This window comes from Megalops cyprinoides, chromosome 19, assembly GCF_013368585.1.
Source record: "Megalops cyprinoides isolate fMegCyp1 chromosome 19, fMegCyp1.pri, whole genome shotgun sequence".
NCBI lineage: Eukaryota > Metazoa > Chordata > Actinopteri > Elopiformes > Megalopidae > Megalops > Megalops cyprinoides.
Window position 1 is genome coordinate 5490445 of NC_050601.1, and position 21344 is coordinate 5511788.

The following is a 21344-nucleotide window of genomic DNA, read 5'->3' on the forward strand; positions in this document are numbered from 1 at the left end:
ATGCAGCGAATGGGGTTTTGCCATACCCAACAGCAGTGTTTGGTTGGCACACTGGGTACCATAAAGCATCTGACTGAGGGTAAGGAAAAGTATTTTTACACACGTCAATGGCATCTATATCATAACTGGGTGGCAGTGTAGCATAATGGTAAGGAGCAGCACTCTTAACTGAAAAGTTGCTGGTTCGATTCCGCCCTGGGGCACTGCTGTTATACCCTTGGGCATAACAGAGTTGCCACAGTAAATAGCCAGCTGTAAAAAAAAAAAAAAACTAACCCATGTAAGTTGCTCTGGATAAGAGTGTCTGCTAATTGCCACTAATGTAATGTTTGATATTTGGGTAAAACAGGGTGTAACTGCTAAGGCATGAGAGAGGAAAAAAAAGAAATAGAGTAAACAGGATGAGACAACAAGATTTGAGCCATTTTGCCCTGAGAGACTAATTACAGGGACTAATAAGCGAAATGACTAGTATGACTTACGTGTGACACAATCTGATTTAATACAACATCATCACACTGAAGGTGGTGAGCGCAGTTACACAACAGCCTGACGAATTCAAAGATAAGAAACAAAAAAGATTAAAAGGCCAGTGAAATGGCTGTTGAACCAATAACGGGAATAAACAGAACACCGAAGACAGATGTGTTGTCCTAGGATGCTTCCTGTGCTATTAATAGCCTGGCAGACCCAAATCCGCCGTAACTTTAACGCTCGTAGGGCTTTGTTCCATACTTGGGCAGAGGAAGCTGGCCGCCCCTGGTGACAACACCAAATAAGGCTGTAGCGATGACGGAATCAGCACCGCCTCCGCCTAAATATGGCAACTGGAAGTACAGCTGCCCACGCGTCATGGATTTTCCACATCGCGGCCCTGGGAACCCACCGGATGCTCTTTATATGGGCATGTCGTCACAGTTTGTTCAGAAGAAAAACCCTGGGGAATTAACAGGTTACGTATGCAAACTACGGACTTATCAGATGGCCTAGAGAAAGAGGAAACACAAAAAAATGTATTAGCTGCAGATAGCTCGAGTACCCTGTCTAAAACTCCCTTTATCTCGCCCAGGTTATGTTTATGAAAGGAACTGGAATTACAGTTCATGCGCTTATTCCATGATTTTTAAGAGGCCTGCACCCGTCAGTAGCTAAAATACACGAACAAGACAATATAATGCATGCATACTTCACAGCCAAACTGAAAGTTATTTCGAGGATAAGGTGCACGTCCTGATACACACTGCTTTCGGTCATACTACAAGCCAGTTTAAGACCCTCGCTGAAATAAAACCCACAAGAGCACGGTCTAAAGAATGCCATCACTGTGAAATATTAGATGAATGAAAGTGCATATCTTGTGATATCGCATGCAGAGGGCTTTTAGTAGAGATAATCTTTCATGTCAAAAAGTCAGAGGGTGGATGGTACCATAACTGTAAGATCATTTCCTGCATTATCACGAGTCAAATGTCATCTCATCCACACACACACCTACGCCATGCATATGAGGAGCAATGTATTTTGTGTCAGATATCAATCAAAAATGTATACCACATTATTGTTAACAGCGTACGTATCTGCTACGTCTTGTAACCGCAACAGCCGTAATAACCTAGGGTAGAAACCATTGGTGGAGCACAACTGTCAATCACACGGGAGTGTAAATCCTGACGTCAGAGCTACTATAATAACCCACCCCGCACCCTACGGACATAAGTGTGTGGAAGCCGGGGAAGTAAAGTAGTTGTGAAAAGAACACAATACGCGGAAGAATTTAGGTAAAGTGAAAGTGCAAAAGTCAAACCAACACCTAAAAGAACTTTTAAGAATTTGACCTGACTATTTACGGAGGCAAGAAAAGAGCAATGGACGTGAGCGCAGAGGCCAAGCGGATCATGGTTCAGGCTCTGGGCAAGCTGTACAGCTCACGCACCCAGCGCGGTGGGCTCAGGCTCCACCGGAGCCTCCTGCTCACGCTCGTGATGAGGTCCGCCCGGGACATCTACCACACCGCCCACATGACCTGCGAGAACGAGGGAACGGCTGCCACCCCTTCTGCCGTCCCGGAACAGGCACCGGCCGAGGAAGCGATGGACACTAGCGGCGTACCTGCGGAGACCTCTGGATCTGACTGCGCGCCGCCGGCCTCTACTGAAAAGAGCCAGCAGTCAGAGGGCGAGGAAAAGCCGTCTGTCTGTAAGAGGACTCAAGCGAACAAGGAGAACTGCAATCCTCTGGGACATGACCGCCACTCTAGGAAGAGACGGGGCAAGGCGGCAGCGGAGCCAGACTTTTTGCCGAGCAAGAGGGCAAAAATGGAAGCGGGGGAAGAGCGGGTGATTGTTCAGAGCGCGGCGCTCAGGAGCAACTCGGGGAGCTGCAGTCGAGTCGGGAATACCCTGACTTCACTACCCGTGTCTCAAGCCATCGCAGCGTTCTGAGCTGTCAAAGCGAAAAGTCACTAGCTGAAATCAGGGGGTTCGAAAACTCTGGACTGAACATAGACAGGTCAGACAGTGGCCTTCTCTATGTGTAAAGGCGACTCGGGCAGAAGAGGCACTAGATGCGGGACTTCCCGACCTCAGTCAGTGCTTTTGCCACGGACATGCGGTGTCCAGTGACGCGACGTGACCCAGCGGCGGTTAATTCCAAGAGAAACACGGAGGCGGGGAAAGCACTGATGGTCAAGCGTGGTCTGACCGCACATGGATAGTTCTGCTTCGGACTGTCGGCAACAGCGACACATGAGTCAGACCGACCTGTTGGCGGCTTCCTCTCGTCTCTTACGAAGCTCAGCGCGGCGAAGAGGAGTTGACAGTGCTCAGCAGATCCTGTTGTACGACTGCATGACTCAAAACCGGATTGAGAAACTTCCGCAACCACACCGGCTGAATCGTGGGGGCGACTAGCTGGCTAATCCACGATTAACCCGACAAGGGGGACTTTGTCTCGACCATTTGCCCTAAATATGGTTTTATGTACAATAAATTTCAAACGGTGCTACATGACCAAGTTAATCTGGGGTTATTATGTGCTGTATGCGAAACGTGGAAAGTGCACTGGTTCATTCAGCTGCTGAAGCATACAGCGGTGGTGTGTATATACATGTATTTATCCCTGTGGGACGTAATGAGACGTTTTATGTATCAGTGGGGAAGGTTCACTATGTGTTTCACCTGCTCCTCGCTGCTGTTAATGCATTTGTTTTTTGTTTCATGAAATACCTCATTTAAATACAATAAAACAGTTGCTGTTTGCCCTTGACATGTTGTTGTTGGGTTCATTTTTTCCACTTTCATTCCTTATTAATCCATTCCCTCTGTTACGTTCCAGCCCATATTTGCTTTCCACCTACTTGATAAAAATCACATAACTACTATTATTTTATCACATAATTTCATAGTTCACAGGTAAATGCACCCACATGCAAGTCGTACCTACATATGTGGTTAAAAAACACGATATAACACTGTACCACAAGGCCTCACCAACATGCATTGCACCTGATGGCTTGTGACTGCATATATTTAGAATGTAAGGTACCTTGCGTATCTCATTTGACAGAATCATTCCAAGCAGCTGACTGGTTATTCTTCAATGCAATCGGTTATGAAGACCTGAATGGCGAGGGCCGATGATGGGGAGCTGATGTGTTTGGATATGCAAAGGTGACGGATAGCGCCCGGAGGTTAGGGGTGTTTGCTCGCTGGGAGGCAGGAAGCGGGTTTGGGCGCGACACGCGGTCCCTGCTTTGTCATCGTTATTCACACAGCGGTACCACCCCCGGGGATAATCGCGAAGATTTACACCGCAGATCCGACGAAAACAAAGGACCGCTATAAAACCGTAAAGCCCCCCAGCAATTTCCGCGTGATTTCACTCAAAAATTATGAAACAGCGTGATGAATAAAATGATTAACGCATTACACATTTCTGACTGTAATTTACCGGAGATTATATCACTTTTTTGGTCTGGGGATGCTTGATCCACCGAGCACGCACTGTGATTCACATAGAAAGTTTGCTGATGTAAGACAAAGGATACAGTAAGTCCATAATTTATTGCTTTTTTATGACGTCACGGAGGGGAAAATGTTCTTGTTGAAAAATTGTCAATACAATAAATTTAGAGTGAATCCCCCACACAACTACTCAGGACGTGAATACAAAAACATCAGCTTTAGTTTATTATCTCTCATGACAACAATGAGATATTGCTATCTTCTTCACTCCAGGAGTAGAAATTAAAGAGAATTTGCTGGACACAATACCAATAAGTATGAAAGACTCGCAAATAAGGAACGTAGAACCATTGACACTACACTACATGTATGTGTGCGTGCAAAATCAAGAGGAGTGCCCCAAATTATCATTAAAATATTGTAAAACTTTAAGTGATTACATTACCTTTTGAAATCTAATTAGTAAGTATCCTGTGCCACTCACGGCATTTCTTTGTGTTAGTGTGTGCAAGTCATGCATTGCAGAATGCGTGTGCATGTATGTGCGTGTGTGTGTGTGAATGTGCGTATCAGAATGTGTGAGCTGCGAGCAAATCCGGTCCGCCACTGGTTCTGTCTCGCGGGAGACAGGAAACAGGAAGTGAGGCAGGCGGAGGAATGCGTGAGCGGGGAGGTATTTATAGAACAAGAGGAGAACAAGATTCTTCACGCATCTGCACATCTGGCCGACAGGGATGTGGGGGGTGGGGGGTAGGGGGGGTGGGTGGAGATTGCGTAGCCAGTTGAAATGGCCACGAGCCAAATATGATATGTGGCTGCTGCAGAAACCCGGCACTCTGCATTACAGCAGTAAACCTGTATGACAAAACAGGTTTGGCCGTGTAGTTTCCATCGGGCGACAAAATTCCCAAACATGTGTTTGAGGCAAGGAGAAAGGGGAAGGAAGGAGGAAGGAGAACATAAAGAACAGAGGGAGTCTGCAAAGGGCCAGTACCGGAAGGCTGCGGGGGAGGGGAGGTTCTGGGTTTGGTGAGAGGAGGGAGAACAATAAGGCAGTAAAGGGGGTGATGTGGGTAGAGAAACGGGACGGACAGGATAGGGAGGGGCACCCGGGTGACAGCGCAGAGGTCAGGAACCAGAATAGTGCTTTTACAGCTGAAGTGTTGCCTGGGTGGAGCAAGTTTTAACACTCCAGATAAAATAGCACCGAAAGACTTGCGCCAGACTTTTGCCCTGATATGCGCCCTGTCCTGTTTCTCAGCTCCCTACTTTATCGTTTAAAACTTCCGCCTTCAATTTGTTTTATAATTAGTTTGTTTCCCAGGTGAGGCGTTGCTATTTTGTACACTTGTACATACAGTATGTACCCTTGGGCAAGGTACTTCACCTGAATTGCTTCAGTAAATATTCAACTTTATAAACAGGTAACACTATGCAAGTTGCTCTAGGACCAAATGGAATTATAATGGTTTTCACTTCACAATGTCGCCTCTACATGTACAGTACACATGAATATATACACAGAATATTCATTAGTGGCTCTGTGCAGCAATCACTTGACTTTTCCACTTACGGACTCTGCACGGGAAGATGTGGAATATTTGAAGCAAAAGACTTGAAAATGCATAGTGAGATGCGTGAGCGCCGGATAGACTTCACCACGTTCTGGCTCATCGTACCTTTCAAGCTGCAGCAAGTCCCAGTCCTTGGTCCGGGCAGGAAATTCCAGCATTGGTAGTTAGCACCTTACGGTGTGCATCAAGGAGCTTTGCAGGTGGAGACTGAGGGATGGAGAGGAAGAGCAGGAGGAGGAGGAGGAGAAGGAGAAAGGAGGCAGAAGACAGGGTGCATTCTCTCTGGTTTTATTCAGGTTCTTAGGAAGATTTTTGTTTGGAATTACAAAATGCACTGGTAGAAATAGCAGTGTGACAGAGAGAGAGACAGAAAGAGAGAGAGACAGAGAGAGGGAGAGAGAGAGAGACAGAGAGAAAGAGACGGAGAGAGAAAAAACGATTTCATAGCCAGAGTAAATGGGTACATCATCAGGCAGCTCCTGCTCCAACCCAACAAATGGAGGGAGTTTGAATTCATTTTCAATCTTTTATTCTTTTTTTTCCACAGGAGTTTTTTTTATAATGTCCTGAACATTGTGTTGAAGTGTCTGTCTCACCTCCAGGATTGCAGTGAACAGCTGGCAGTAAAAACAAACTGCCTTTGATTCTCACCAAAGTCACTTTGCTATTTAGATTTTTTTGTCTTTTTTTGCATTTTTTGTTTTTAAAAATAGAAGGAAAAAAAGGAACATGTTGCTTTAAAAACATCTATCTATATTTATATATTTTTTTTCTTTTAATTCATATTATTATTTTTTATTCCTGAAGATGACTGTTAAACCCACGGTGTGGCATGCACATTGCACATGCAGATCTGTAATTAAATATTTTACTTTTTTTGGTCTTTTTTTTGTAATCAAAATGTTTTTATTTCTTTTTTTTCCATAGCGGCTCCTACATTGTTTTTTTGACTTAATTGTGTGGTTATTTATCTTAAGTTAGTTGATGTTAGATTGATGAATTGGTGGGGACGCACTGACAGACAGTGAAAAGGAGTATGTAAGGGCCTGGTATAAATACGCTGTGCACACACGCACACACACACGCGCACACACGCACGCACTCACACTCACACACTCACACACTCGCATACACACTTCATATACACTTCATACACACTTCAGCATACCTCACACTCATGGAATAGACCACGCTTGCTGCAACACTGGAGGAAAACATTAAGAAAACAAAACAAAAAAAATACTGACCATTCAGTACCATTCATTTCCTCCCCAAAAGACTTCATTCAAAGCGTAATTCTCACATGCACATTCTCCATCTCCATCTCTGACACGCACACACACACACACACGTGCACACACACACACACACACTTGTGCGCACACACACAACTCCCTCACATGCAGTACACACACATACCATGTCCGTTATTATTCGCGCTAAAGTGGCGGTTAATTCCATCACTGAGGGAGCCGATTCCCTCCGGAGCAACCTCAGAAAATTCTGATGCTGCCCTCTGGTGGTCAGACATGACAAAGCTTGTTAGGCAGCTTGCCTGCAGTTGTGTTTGCATTAAGAAAAAGGAAGAAAAAAAAACTTGCCTAGCAAACAGAACACAATACAAAAAAAAAAAAACAAAACAACAGCGTACAGGTACAGGAAAAATGGAATGAGGGCGACATAAGAGATATGAAAAAGACATGAGGGAGACGGAGACTGAGGTAGAGAAGAGAATGGACACAGTGGATGTTTCTGGAGGTTTATGGATGATATACACATGAATTACAAAGCGAATGTACAGAGAGAAAGATGACAGACCCTCACGACAGCCCCCATTCCACCAATCCCACCATCCCTGCCCTGACTCCTTGTCAGCAGTGCCACAGAATGCCACATAATCCCACAAATTCAGTCCTCTCAGACCTCCACTGCAAGCGTGACTGTCCTGTGTGTGTGTGTGTGTGTGTGTGAGAGAGAGAGAGGGAGAGGGAGAGTGTAATTGGCTAATAATTTGAACAATTACATAATAATTTGAAGTGAGGTGGGAGAGCTCACCCCATGTTGGTTTACATCACTCTATATATATCTGTCTGCTTCTTCCTGAAAGTAAACATGTCCATGTAAGTGTTAGACTGTGGCTGCTTTATTGTACAGTGTAAGGCACTGGAAACAATGTACTCTAAAGGATATATGAGCGCACACACACACACACACACACACACACACACACACACACGCACACACGCGCACACACACACACACACACACGGATGTACGCACGCATACAAACACACAGACACACCACATGCACACAGTCTCACACACACGCACAAGCACAGGGTTATCTCACTCTCAAATCAAATGGTTCTGCCCTCCCCCTCTCCCCTTTACAGTAACCCAGCTCTCTTCTTCTCTGCTGATATGCACCAGTGCAGGGAAGAGAGATATGACAAAATCAACTCTGATCAGAAAAAAACCTCACAAATGTGTTTACGTGTGCAAACCCACCCTGTCTCTTTCTCTTTCTCTCTCTCTCTCTCACACACACACACACACACACACACACAAACCTACTTCCTCTTCTTATGACTGATAAGTCAATACAAGTTGCTCTGTCACCAAATCACTCCAGGAAAGCCCCTATTTAAGAGACAGAGAGCACATGACCAAGTGAGTGTATCATAAAATGTGGAAAGTACAGTGAGGGAAGACATTTCCATCCTCTAAAGAGATGCAAGTTTATTCACAGCGGGTGAAGGATTGTGGTGATATGGTGGCGGACTGATGCTTGAAAGAGAAAAATCATGTCTGTGTTTGAGAAACCGGGAAACATGAGCGGAGAAGGGAGGGTGTGTCTGAGATTTAGCGGAATGAAACAATAAGAAAAGGGCACCTATAAAGAAAACACACAAAAAGGCACTTGACTTCCTAATCTGAGGAAGGGGAAGCAGGAAAGAACAGAAACAGGAGAATAAAGCCAGAATAAATCAATCAAGAAGGAAAAATACAACTAATAAAAAATGAATGAAAAATAAAACTAAAAAAATTCATATATATATCACTTTTTTTTGAAAACATGGTAGTCTGATGGCCGTTTTGGCTCCATACACTCTACTCTGACTATGTCAATTTTCTGTGAGGCCCTTCCACAATCCAAACTCTTTTCTTCTGTTTTTTTTTTTGCATCAACAGAGCAAATGAGTGAGCAGGCAGGAGGTAGATGAAACAACAGTTAGAGATGGGGGAAGAGAGAGAGAGAGCAAGAGAAAGGATTCAAAAAAGTGAATTTTAAATTTATAAGCGACTACAGACTTACCACTGTGGTAGACTCCACCAAGAACATTTATAGATTAAACCTCTTTGCCTTACTCTTCACCAATCAAGTAATTAACCCATCTCCTGTATCCAGCAAAAACAACCCTTATTGATATCAGACAGATTGGCTATTCTTTACACTATTCATCAACTAGAGTAGCTGTGGCCTGAGAAAAAAAAATATGGAAAATTTAAATTGGGAGTACACTAAGACTATAGTTGATCATGTTGATCTCTGCCATAGTCTGTTGATAGTTGAGCATGTTGATCTCTGCCAGCTGAACCATGCAATGTCCTCTCAAAAATATTTCAGACACAAAAAGGTCCTTTGGTTTTGAACAAATACCATGAGCTATCTCTAAGAATACCATCCGATTCACTGGGGCAGCAGGCTATTCTACTTGCTGCATCTGCTTTTGGTAAGACCTTTGATTGGACCCAGTAACAACTCCGTGCAGGTTGGCATGTTTTGGGTGTGACAATTCAGTAAGGGTACCCTTTTTTGGCAGGAAAGCTCGAAAATGAGGCAAGGCAAAAACACCCTAAAGTGAACTGTTGACCCAACATTCTTGGGATGTGTTTTAACGGAAACAGAGACTCCAAGCTCACCAGAGTAAAAGAAAGTTGAATAAAAAAAAACATGTGGGGCATCAGTGACCATGTCTCTCTAGCTTTTCGCATCAGCAAAAGCAGGCAAGGTGCTGCACTTCATCCACTACAACACAGGTGTCAGGACCAGTAACAGTTTTGCTCCCAAGATGCTCGTGGGCAATGCGGCTTCAGTTTTAAAAGACAGTCCTCTGGGAAATGTAAAGTAAATTTGCCAAACACCAATACCAACCTCATCCTGTATTTGTGAGGGTTTGTGAGGAGACGTATACATGTTGCTGAGAGTATATGACCAACAATGAGGACAGAAGCATATGATTTGAACAGCCCACTTGCTATTTTCTCTTCCTGAAATGTCTGATACAAGTGTCTTATGACCTTTGCTTTTTGAAACAGACACACCCCCATACTGAATCATTTACTTACTGATACAATCGGTCTCTATCTCTCTCTCTCTCTCTCTCTCTCTCACACACACACACACACACACACACCCCCAGCCAGCCAGCCAGCCAGCCCCACACACACACACACCCAGCCAGCCAGCCATCCAGCCCCACACACACACACACACACACACACACACACACACACACACACACACAGGATCACTGCTCATTTGCCATTCCTCCACAGGCGCATACAGAAATGAAGTACATACACACAACCACACCCACCCACCCAGTCAGTCACACTCACACACACACACACACACACACTCACACACATACAAACACAGCTGTTACAGCACGGAGCTACTGAGTGTGTTCCTGCAGTAAGCTTTGTGTTGAGAAGTTTACCTGTGTTTTGTGACACTTAAAGTGTGACATCTATGTCTATAGTGACATATCTATAGAATGATATTGTCTGATCTATATTCATAATGTAATACCTAAAGTGGGACAGGCGCAGAGATATCTAAAGTTGAAGATACCCAATGCTATATCTGTACTGTACTAAACTGTATCTATAGAAGGATATCTATAGTGTCATAGCTGTATTGTAATTTGACTGATACCTGACTGCTGATGGGTGTGATATAATAATAATAATAATAACAATAATAATAATAATAAAGGTGTTGTTGTTGTTAATAATGTTAGTAATTGTCTGTTCCTCTCTGGTGCAGTGAGAAAGACAGATTGAGGAGAAGTGGACATCATTGTTTGGGGCTGACAGAGACACAAACAGATCAGGGGGACACAGAGGAAGGTTTTGCAGAAAAGGCCCAGTCATTGTTTCTCCCATGCAGTTGGTTTGGTTGTGTTACATGTCCTGAAAAAAGAGAAGGTGCTCCACTGGTGACAAACTCCTACTTCCAGTCCCAGCGTACAGAAAGAGTCAGCTGTCGGAGTGAAATTAAGGCGGGCGTGAGCAGAGTCCCTGTATTAATAGCAGAAGGACTCTTAAGTGTGACAAGAGACAACGATGTTTTGTGCCGGATACAGCGCCCCCTGGCGACTGGGAGTGGTAGTGGAGCTCCGTTCCCCCTTCCTTCGCTCCTCAAAGACACAGCAGCGCCACCCAAAGGACAGGAAATTTATGACATCCTCATTTCTGACCGCTGCTCCCAAATACGCAGTGTGAGAGCACTGAATTTTGAAAATAATTTGGATGTAGGTTTCAAACCCACACATTCTTGTTTTTTTTCACAGATGAACACCTTTAGTGTGGGAGACACTGTGCGAATGAAGGGACGCTGTTATGTCTTTGGGAACCTACATCACAAGCATTTGGTTTACAGCACTCCAGTTTAAATCCTTCATCCAGAACCCCAGGGCTGAGAAAGAGCTGAAAAAGCCAGTTTTACTGTTGTGAATGCCATGTTCAATCTGATCCATATTGATCGCTGTTTTTTATTGGACTAACCAATTATTCAGACCATATCTTCAGTATGATACTACCCAGCCTGTTCTGTAACAGTCCTAGAACCCCTTTACAGTCATGAATTCTTTTGATCTAGAGGTAGGAACTGGTTTACACAACAGCAGGGTAGCTGTCCCACAATGCCATTGTCTTCCAGAGCTCCACCCCAATGCCAGTTCCATGCCCAAAACAGCACTGTCAGTCAGAAAACATGAACACAAGAATGGAAACAAGATGAACCCAGCTGACTCCAGTAAACATAACACAAATCTACAGAGATTCTCTCTCTCATAATCATAAGCATCATCATCATTATATATTTTTTATAATTATCATTAATATCATTATTATTATTTATAGAACCATTATCGCTATTAATAACAAATCAACTTCTTAAAATGGAGAAATTCTCTCTGGTTCTCCCTCTTTCACGTTCTCTCTCCAGCAAAACCATGGAAGACTGAAAGCACGGGTTTTGGTTAAGGGGGGGAGTGTCTTTCACACACTCACACTACAGGAACTGGGCCTGGCCTGGGTTTGGTTAACCCCACAGGGGTATGAATCCTGATATGATCAGGAATCTCCACTGTGTTAAACTTTTCAGATTAAATTTGTCAGTACACTTTCTGTATGAGACTAAGTTACTACAGTATGTGAATGGTGAAGTGCAGATGTCTAACTTGATGTACCTGTCATTGCATTAAAAGTTAATTGAAAATCTATACTCAAAACGTGTCATGGAGGGATTGTATAATCAAATAAAATATTTTTTACAAAATTAATGTATGTACGTTTAAAGGAAAACACAATTAAACATATATTGTATAATTCTTCATTTGTGTTGGTAGTTGTGCTTGTAATTTGGCATAGAATATAAAATATTGTGGAAAAACAAACAGCACAATCTCACACAGGTGGAAACCTAAATGGATGTGTGTGTGTGTGTGTGTGTGCGCGTGCGTGTGAATGTGCGTACGTGTGTGTGTGTGTGTGTGTGTGTGTGTAAGGTGTCATTGTGCTTTCCAAACAGTTCTAAAAGCCCCCTTTTTTACCCTAAATACACAGTGAGAGAGGAACCAACAGAGGAAGAGAGATGGAGAGAGGGAGAGAGAGAGAGAGAACTCCAACAGACGTAAAAAACGGAATTTTTCCCCCCTCATACAGTAAAGTTTCTCTTTGTTTTTTTTGTATCAATCATGCAGGATTCCACGGGATTTTACTCTAAGAGTTCAAACAAAGCTGAACAGGTGCAACAGAATTATCAAGCTCCAATGTTTTGAAGAAGAAGAAGAAGTAGAAGAAGAAGCAATAGAATTAGAAGAAGAAAGTGTTTTTTTTTTTTCCTCTTTTTTTTTTTTTCTTTGTGTTTCTTCATTTCTGGGTTGGGGCAGCAGTGTGGGAGTGGTGGGCGTGGCAGTGGGAGACTAGAGACCCCCCCTTCCCCACCCCCTCCACAAAGTCAGCGCCTCTCCCTGCTGCCCCGCCCCCACTCACCCCGCCCGCACACTGGCTCACAGGGTCACCGCCAGTGTCATAATTATTAACAGTAAACACAGATGATAAAACTCATCAATATTACCCAACACCGGGGTTGGTTTTTGCAATAGATGGAGCTCCAGTCGGTCCTGAAAAGCAGAAGTGGTCATTCTCCCTTTTTTTTTTGTTTTTTGAGTTTCTGTGTTTCAGTGTTGTTGTTCTTTGTTTCCAGAGGCAGACGTTGACGTGGTAAAGAGAGGGTCCCATCTTTGTTGCGTGTTTTACGTTTTCTCTAAAGGGGATGAGGTGAGTCCCCCTCAGTGTGCTTCCATCATTTTGTAGGCCTTTTATTTTCTACACGTGCTCCCTTGTTTTTCAGTGGCCCCTCAAGGTCCCAAAACCAACAGCGCCCCCCCCCCTCACCTTCCCAATTCACCCGACCCCCACAAACCCCCCCCCCCCCCCCCCCCGGAAACACTGAGCAGCAGAAGAAATGAAAAAAGAGAACAGAAAAGAGAGAAACATGCCTTGACTTCCCCCCGTCTTCCATCAGCGTGGCGCTTCCTTGTGTTTGTGCTGGACTGTGCGGAGGCGCGGGCACACACGCACGCACACGCACGTGCACGCACGCGCTCACGCAGCTCGGCCGGAGCGTTCCACCCGGCGAGCGTCTCTGCGAGGGGAAAGGAAACAGCGTGGCTACCCCCCCCCCCACCCCGGCCCCCCCTCCCCGGTCCCCAGAGGCTAGCACCAGTCGTCCTCGTCCGTCTCGCTGTACGGTTCATGCAGCCCCTTTCTGGGTCCTCTCGGGTGGGGGGGCTTGTGCGACCCCGGGTGGGGGCCGTGGTGGTGGGGGGAGGGCGAGGACGAGCGGTAGCCGTTGGGCAGGCGGCGGGGGGGGCGGCTGGGCCTGGGGCGGGGGCGCGTGACGGGAAGTCCTGGGCGAGCGGGGGTGGGGGTGCGGGTGGGGGTGCGGGTGTTGGTGCGAGTGGGGGTTGCCCTGCGTGGGGGGGCCCGGCTCGTAGGCGGGGGGTTCGTGATGGTCGTACTCGTAGTCCTGGTCGTAGAAGCAGCCGTCCCCCTCCACGCTGTCCGGCGGGGGGGCCCAGCGGCCGGGCCGGGTGGAGCGCGGGGACCCGTGGTGGTAGGGCTCGGGGCCCGGGGGGGAGAACCGCCGCGGCGTGGGGGTGGGCAGCCGGCTCTGCTGGCCGGGAGGGGTGTTAATGGCCTTACGGACCACTGGGGAGTAGGTGACGTGGGGTCGGGGAGTGGCGGGGGTCTGGGGCAGCTGGCGACGGCCGCGGCGGGGTGTGCTGGTGCCGGAGGTCGAGGGGACGGGGCTCCCACTCACCGAACTACTGCCCTACATGAAAATTGAAACAAAGCAAATAAAAAAGGACAACAAAATTAACAACGAAACAAGGAGAAAGAGAGAGACGACGCACACGCACACACACACACACAGACGAGTAACGAGAGTAATCATAAGAGAGTGAGAGGGAGAATGTCGAAAAAAACGAACCACACCCAAAACCAAAAAAAAAAACCAAACCGATGCCAACAATGGGGGGGGGGGAACGGCAAACGGAGAGAAGCAACGAGGCACAGAGAGAGAAAACAACACGGAAACAAAGGAAAGAAAACAAAGAAAAGAGAAATTGATTTCTGTAAGTGGTTGTGGTAAAACAGCAGGTGTTACACTCATCCTCGACTACAGCAGGACTCTCTGCAGCGACAAGCACAGCCCGGTGCTGCTCACACTGCCTCGGCTGCGCAGACAGGAATACTGCACTGCCTCAGCTGCGCAGACAGGAATACTGCACTGCCTCAGCTGCGCAGACAGGAATACTGCACTGCCTCAGCTGCGCAGACAGGAATACTGCACTGCCTCATCTGCGCAGACAGGAATACTGCACTGCCTCAGCTGCGCAGACTACAGTCATGCACTGCCTTTGTTGCGCAAACCCTGCATGTTCACACCACGCCCCAGTCCTCCCCAACTCATTTTCATTCATCACTGGTTAAAGCGCTTCTGCTAGAGCTACAACAAACAAACAATTCTGGAGTGTGTGTAGCTGGTGCTTGACATATGTTTGAGCAGCTCAGAGAAAGTCCAAGTACCCCGAACAAATAAGAACCACAGACTGAATGTGTACAGCCATTAGGATCTCAGGGAGTGTTTTCAGAAAAAGAAAGCATGAGGGTATTCTCTAACACTGCAGGCAATTAAATAAAACAATAGGATGCCCACAAAATAAGAGTATTTTTCAGCTTGGCTTGGAAACCGGTCTAGGCTAAATCTAATTTAAGTGACGAGCTGTAGCTTTCGTATTTATAACTAGTAACTGTGATGCAGCAGTAACCACCTATCATCGAGCCTCGGTCTCAACAACTTGGGAGCTAATACAATGCAGGAGAGGAGGTGGAGCTTACTGCTGTTGGCTTTAAATGCTGCTGGCCAACTGGGACCTGGTGCAGCAGCCATGCTTGCAGGTGTGAGAGGAAGTACAAATCCAGTAGCACACGAACAGGGAGGACCCTACGTGTGTGTGTGTGTAGTGACAGTGTGGGTAATCACAGGCGTGGCGAGCAGCAGCGAGAGCTTTGTCACTAGGGAGACGCTCTTTCCATATGTGCCCGTTCCTTCCTCTCTTAAAAAAACAACTAACAAATAAAAAAAAAAGCTTTCAAAAGAAAGAGGCAGATCAAAAGAACCCAAAAGCAAGAGAGAGAGAGCTCTGCGGCTTTTTTATGCTAAGGAAAAAGCCGGGGACCTTCGGGCAGGGACGTTAGCGCTCCATCACTGCGAGTTCAGGAGCTGCACTTTTTTTGGGATGTTCCCGTACCTCACTGTAGACTGGGAAGCAGACACCCTAATGCTCCTGCCCCGGCACTCAATCACCGCAACATTTTGAGGATGGCAAAACAAATGCATGATTCAAGCTGTTCCAAGACAATGCATTACCATATTGGTAGGATACTCAGGTCCTAACAATATGTTCTCACAGACTTGAGGGAAAAAAAACACGATCATGCAATAGTAGAAGTAGGATTTTCTTACTGTAATCAGGAAGTGTGAGGAAAGAGTGCTTTCACATACACCATCGGTGTGTCTGAGCGGGAGCGGGAGCTCGGGGCGGAGCAAATGCACCCTGTGCAGAACGCAGTCTACACCCCTCGCAGCAGACCGTGTCGCGTGTGAAATGTTTTTTGGATTTTAAGAAGACTTCGCTATAACGTGTGCTATAATACATCCCTGAGGTACCACTGTCCCCATGTGTTGTTCCTAATTCTAGAATTTTGTGCCTGGAATCTCTGCGAATGTATTGTGCTTTTTTTTTTTTTTTTTTACTTTTTCTGTACACAGATACATGTAACAGTTCACAATCCCGGACAATTAGTGATTACTTGCAGGTTATGATTTGTCTTAGGAGCACAGGGCTGGCCACACAGGTTCAAACCTAAGCGATACATCGGAGGGTGACAGGCTAGAATGCTATATATGAAAGCACTCTTTACACTGCTGTAAGAGTGTATGTGTAGTGTTTGGTTATCTCAGTAAGGCTGTGTCAGAGCACTGCGACTGTGCATGTGTCAGTGTGTAGTGTTACTGTGAGTGTGCAGTGTGAGGGTGCAGGGAGAGTGGAGCCCACCTGTGTGTGTGTGTGCAGTGTTACTGTGAGTGTGTATGTGCAGTGTTACTGTGAGTGTGTGTGTGCAGTTTTACTGTGAGTGTGTGTGAGTGTGCAGTGTTACTTTGAGTGTGTGTGAGTGTGCAGTGTTACTTTGAGTGTGTGTGAGTGTGCAGTGTTACTGTGAGTGTGTGTGAGTGTGCAGTGTTAATGTGAGTGTGTGTGTGTGTGCAGTGTTACTGTGAGTGTGTGTGAGTGTGCAGTGTTACTGTGTGTGTGTGTGAGTGTGTAGTGTGAGGGTGCAGGGAGAGTGGAGCCCACCTGTGTGTGAGTGTACAGTGTTACTGTGAGTGTGTCAGTGTGCAGTGTTAATGTGAGTGTGTATCAGCGAGCAGTGTGAGGGTACAGGGAGAGTGGAGCCCACCTGTCTGTGTGTCAGGCACTCTCGGCCCTCGCTGGGCGAGCGGGACCAGCGCCGGTCTCTGTCGCGGCCGGGCCGGTGGCCGTAGTCTCCCCTGTCGGGCCCGTAGCGCTCCTTATCCACAGAGCCGTGGTGGTGATGGTGATGGTGGTGGTGCTTCCTGTCCTTGGGCCGACCGCGCTCCCGGTCCCTCTCTCTCTCCCTGTCTCGCTCCTTCTCCTTGGGCGGTAGGTCACCTGACTGCGTGGTGGTGCTGAGGTCTGTGCCGAGCCCTACCGGGTCACGCCCAATCATTATCCAGCCCTCACCACTTAACCAGATGAAGCCTCACACACTCCTCTCTTTATTCACCTCCATAACTCCAAGCCACACCTGTACCCCAATTCCCCCGATTCCCCCCGACTCCCCAACCAAGCTGTCACCCAGTCCTTCTGATCCCTTATGGGGCAGCAGTGTGGCATAGCAGTAAGAGGAAAGGCTTGTACCCGAGAGGTTGCAAGTTTGATTCCCCGCTGGGACACTGCCGTTGTATCCTTGGGCAAGGTACTTAACCCACACTTGCCTCAGTAAATATCCAGCCTTATATATGGATAAAACTGTAACCTACAGTACCAGTCAAAAGTTTGGATACAACTTTTATTCTTTATTTTTTACTATTTTCCCACATTTTAGAATAGCAGTAAAGACATCAAAAACATGAAATAACTATGGAATAACCCAAATGGAATTACGCATCGACTAAAAAAATGTTAAACAAATCAAAGTAGGCAAAAAATACTTTTTAAAATAATTTCTTTTTTGGAAAGAAATTCATACATGGGAATCAACTACAGTATTTATATTTGTAGCACATATTGTAGCATATATTGTATACAGCATGTTTCATCTTAATCAGGTATGTCCAAACATTTGACTGGGACTGTATGTAAGTCGCTCTGGATAAGAGTGTCTGCTAAATGGCAATAATCTAATGCAATGTAATGTAATCCTGGTGATACCAATTTCAACAGATTTGCACAGTGATCACCCAGCCCTGGACCTCCCTCTCTATCATCAGACCCCGGCCCTCCCTATCAGACCCCGCCCTTGTCTGTTAGACCTTGCCCCAGGCCAATCGGACCCCACCCCTCTCTGTCAGATTCTGCCCCTGTCAGACCCCACCCCTCCTCATCAGACCCCGCCCTCCCTGTCAGACCCCGCCCCTCCCCATCAGACCCCGCCCCTTCCCATCAGACCCCGCCCCTTCCCATCAGACCCTGCCCCTCCTTGTCAGGCCCTGCCCCCAGCCCATCAGACCCCGCGACAGCGCTGACCTGTGTCAGCGTCGGTGTAGCGGCTCAGCGACCTCTCGGAGGCGCGGTGGCTGCGCTCACGCCGGCGGTGCCCATGCCGCTGGCCCTCCTCGGGGATCACCCTCTCCAGGGCATAGTCGTCCACCCTGGAACCCTTCCCGGGGCGGCTGTGACCCAGGGACGAGGCGGAGCGCTTCATGGGGCTGGTGTCCGTGATGGTCTGCGTGGAGAGAGGGTACGAGAGAGAGAGAGAGAGACAGAGCGAGAGAGAGGAAAAGAGAGTGAGGGAGACAGAGATATGAAGTGCGGGAATAAAAGGGCGGAGGGGGCAAGGGATGGATCGATCTGCTTTTTTTGCAGGGATAAGTCGAAGGGAAAAAAAAAGGAGAGCACTGTTTCGCCAGGCAGGAGTACTGTCTAAATGAAGTGTGTGTGTGTGTGTGTGTGTGTGTGTGTGTGCAGTGTAAGTGTCAGTCTCGTGGGGGGTGTGTGCGCAGTGCGGTCTTTCCTCTGAAGCTCTGTCAGCCCACTCCGCCCAACACACCCACCATGCATGCTGCCCCCAGAGAGAGAAAATGGGAACTGAGAGAGGGACAGAAAGGGAGAAGGGGAAAGACGGAGAGAGAGACAGAGAGAGAAACAGGACAACAGAGGGCACAGGCCATGCCTGACATGCACTCCGAACTTTACCTGTGTTGTATGTTCCACCTTTAACCCCCACCCCCCCAAGCTGATCTGGCAGTACAGCACATTCCTGCTTCCTGACTGCGGCTGACCATGTGACTTCCCCTGGCCATGCAGGCAAATATAGCAGCTGTCCAGGGTCCTGAACCTGAAGCAGGGCGCACAGCCACCTCACGGGGTTCTCAGACCCCCCCCCCCCATTCTGTCATTAACCTGTTCCTGCAGGCAGGACGTATGGACAGCCCTATAGGACGTGCACGCCGCAGATGCACGTCGAATGCACACGCGCATGCACGCATACACACACACACGCACGCTCACCCTCGCGTGTACGTATATACGGCTATGACGGTGAGCACAGAAACACAGAGCAGCTGTAACCGATGCAGACACGGGCAAGCAGTTAGGTCTGTTGAACACAAAGGTTAAAAAGAAAGAGAGAGGGCGAGAAAGGCCAAGGAGGAAGGGATATTTCTCCATTCACAACAGACTGACACTGCAAGTCTGCCGCCAGAGAGATTCTCCGTGTGTAATGACTCTTGTGTTTTGGAAAGGCTTACTCTATAACAAAAGTCAGAGGAACAATTTCAAACATAATGATGCTTGTTTCAAAGAGTGTAGTTACTCTTTTTGTGTTGAGGTTTTAGCCACACTCTCTCGTTAAACTGAATGGGAGTCTCTGCAGTGGCAAATAATCTCATGGATCATGCACAGAACAGGACACTGTCTCTCTCTCTCTCTCTCTCTGGAGGGGGGTGACAGAGACAATGACACCTGGCAGAGAGACAGAGAGAAGGTGAAACAAGCCCCAAAAATGCTGGAGAACTGGAGCAAAGGCACAGAGAAACTGAGATGGAGAACTCTGGAGAAAGACAGAGAGAAAGGAGGGAGAGACAGGACAGCAGGGAGGGGTAGACACTGAGAGAAACGAGGTGACGCCGCTTAATTAAGAGGAAGAATCGGAGAGAGAAAGAGAGAGAGATACAGAGACAGAGAGAGAGAAAAAGAGAGAGAGAGATACAGAGACAGAGAGAGAAAAAGAGAGAAAGAGAGAAAGAGAGAGAGACAGAGAGAGAGAGAGAGAGAGAGAGAGAGAGAGATACAGAGACAGAGAGAGAAAAAGAGAGAAAGAGAGAGGGAGAGAGAGAGAGATACAGAGACAGAGAGAGAAAAAGAGAAAGAGAGAGGGAGAGAGAGAGAGAGACAGAGGGAGAGAGGGAGCGAGAGAGAAAGAGACAGACAGAGAGAGAGAGAGGGAGAGAGAGAGAGAGAGACGGAGACAGGGTACATACACTGAGGTTATTCCCACGGGGCCTTCCTTTTCTCCGCTGTAGAGGAGGCACACAGAGGGCGCACACACGTGAAGCCACAGGTACGGCACACACAGAGCACGCACAGAAAACAGCACGGGAAGGACAGAGACCCACAGCACAGCCACCAGAGCAACACAGGAGAGAGAGAGGGGGGTGGGAGGATGGGGGCAGAGGACGAAAGGGGAGAGGGGGTAACAGGAAAGCAGAGGGAGGGGGGCAGGGGGCGGGGGATGGACAAGCCAAAAAAAAAGGGAGTGAAAGAGGAGAGGAAAAAGCAGAGAGAAAGAGAACCCAGTTAGACACAGAAGCAACAACAACGGAAGGAGAGACACTTACCACAGCGGCACACGCACACATACACATTGAGGAACAGAGGCAGTGTTAGACACAGGGTCACCATGACAACACTACTGTACACCACTCCACAGTCCACAACACAGCACAATACAGTACAGAGAGAGAGGCACAACTTACACAGCGAGCACCAATGACACCCTGCACAAAACACACTCACACACATACACATACACACAAAGAATGTACATGTGCTTCCAGACCCCCAATTTAACTACTCCTCTTAGTTTCCTCTATTGTCTGAAACTTTCCTCTAAAGTGGATTATGATTTCAGATCAAGGAAAGGTGAATATAGGCTTCATATAAGTTGGCCAGTCACACATGCACACATACATACACACACACACACAAAAACACTTTTTCTCTCCTCTCTCTGACAGCACTACTGTAAGGTGATTGTTTCAACCTGGTGGCAATTTAACTGGCATTTTGGAAGACACCTCTGTGTCAATACTTTCCTGTTGCAGACAAAGTATGCATGTAGCATACTGTAGATGGTAATCATGGCTCCCGTAATTACTGCAGCTATACACTATACAGCAAAAACACAGTTAATCTCCCATTTCCAAAGACCCAGTGTCTGCTAAATTAACTGTTGCTCTCCCAGCACACTGTGAAATCCGCATGTGTTAGACATAAACCAAAACTGCTTCTAAACCTGGTTGAAACAAAACAAAAGATTTGAGTATTTAAAAAGTCCTCTCTGAAGATAGAACAGAGAGAAGGACAGGGAGAGAGACAGAGAGAGGAGGAAGAGGGAGTGAGAGAGAAAAATAGAAAGAAAAAAGAAGAGAAAAGGAGAGGAAAGCGAGAAAGAGAGAGGGGAAGCAAGGCTTGGGGGTGTG

The 21344-nt window shown here is 46.9% G+C and overlaps 2 protein-coding genes across 2 annotated transcripts in view; one reads left to right on the plus strand and one right to left on the minus strand.

The window, feature by feature from the left end:
- The first annotated feature begins 1722 nt into the window (after positions 1-1722).
- On the plus strand, positions 1723-3258 carry LOC118794795 (immediate early response gene 2 protein-like). The gene has a single exon (XM_036553061.1). The coding sequence runs from the start codon at positions 1866-1868 to the stop codon at positions 2439-2441; it is 576 nt and encodes a 191-aa protein (XP_036408954.1). The 5' UTR covers positions 1723-1865; the 3' UTR covers positions 2442-3258.
- A 10288-nt stretch (positions 3259-13546) lies between these two features.
- LOC118794164 (voltage-dependent P/Q-type calcium channel subunit alpha-1A-like) overlaps positions 13547-21344 on the minus strand; it is a 109104-nt gene continuing 101306 nt past the window's right edge. The window contains 5 exon segments of the mRNA XM_036552344.1: positions 13547-13702; positions 13704-14165; positions 16859-17127; positions 18169-18367; positions 20124-20159. Of these exon segments, the coding sequence (XP_036408237.1) occupies positions 13547-13702; positions 13704-14165; positions 16859-17127; positions 18169-18367; positions 20124-20159 (1122 nt within the window).

Coding starts and splice junctions, on each gene's coding strand:
- LOC118794795 (XM_036553061.1), top strand. CDS start 1,866: ATGGACGTGAGCGCAGAGGCCAAGCGGATCATGGTTCAGGCTCTGGGC.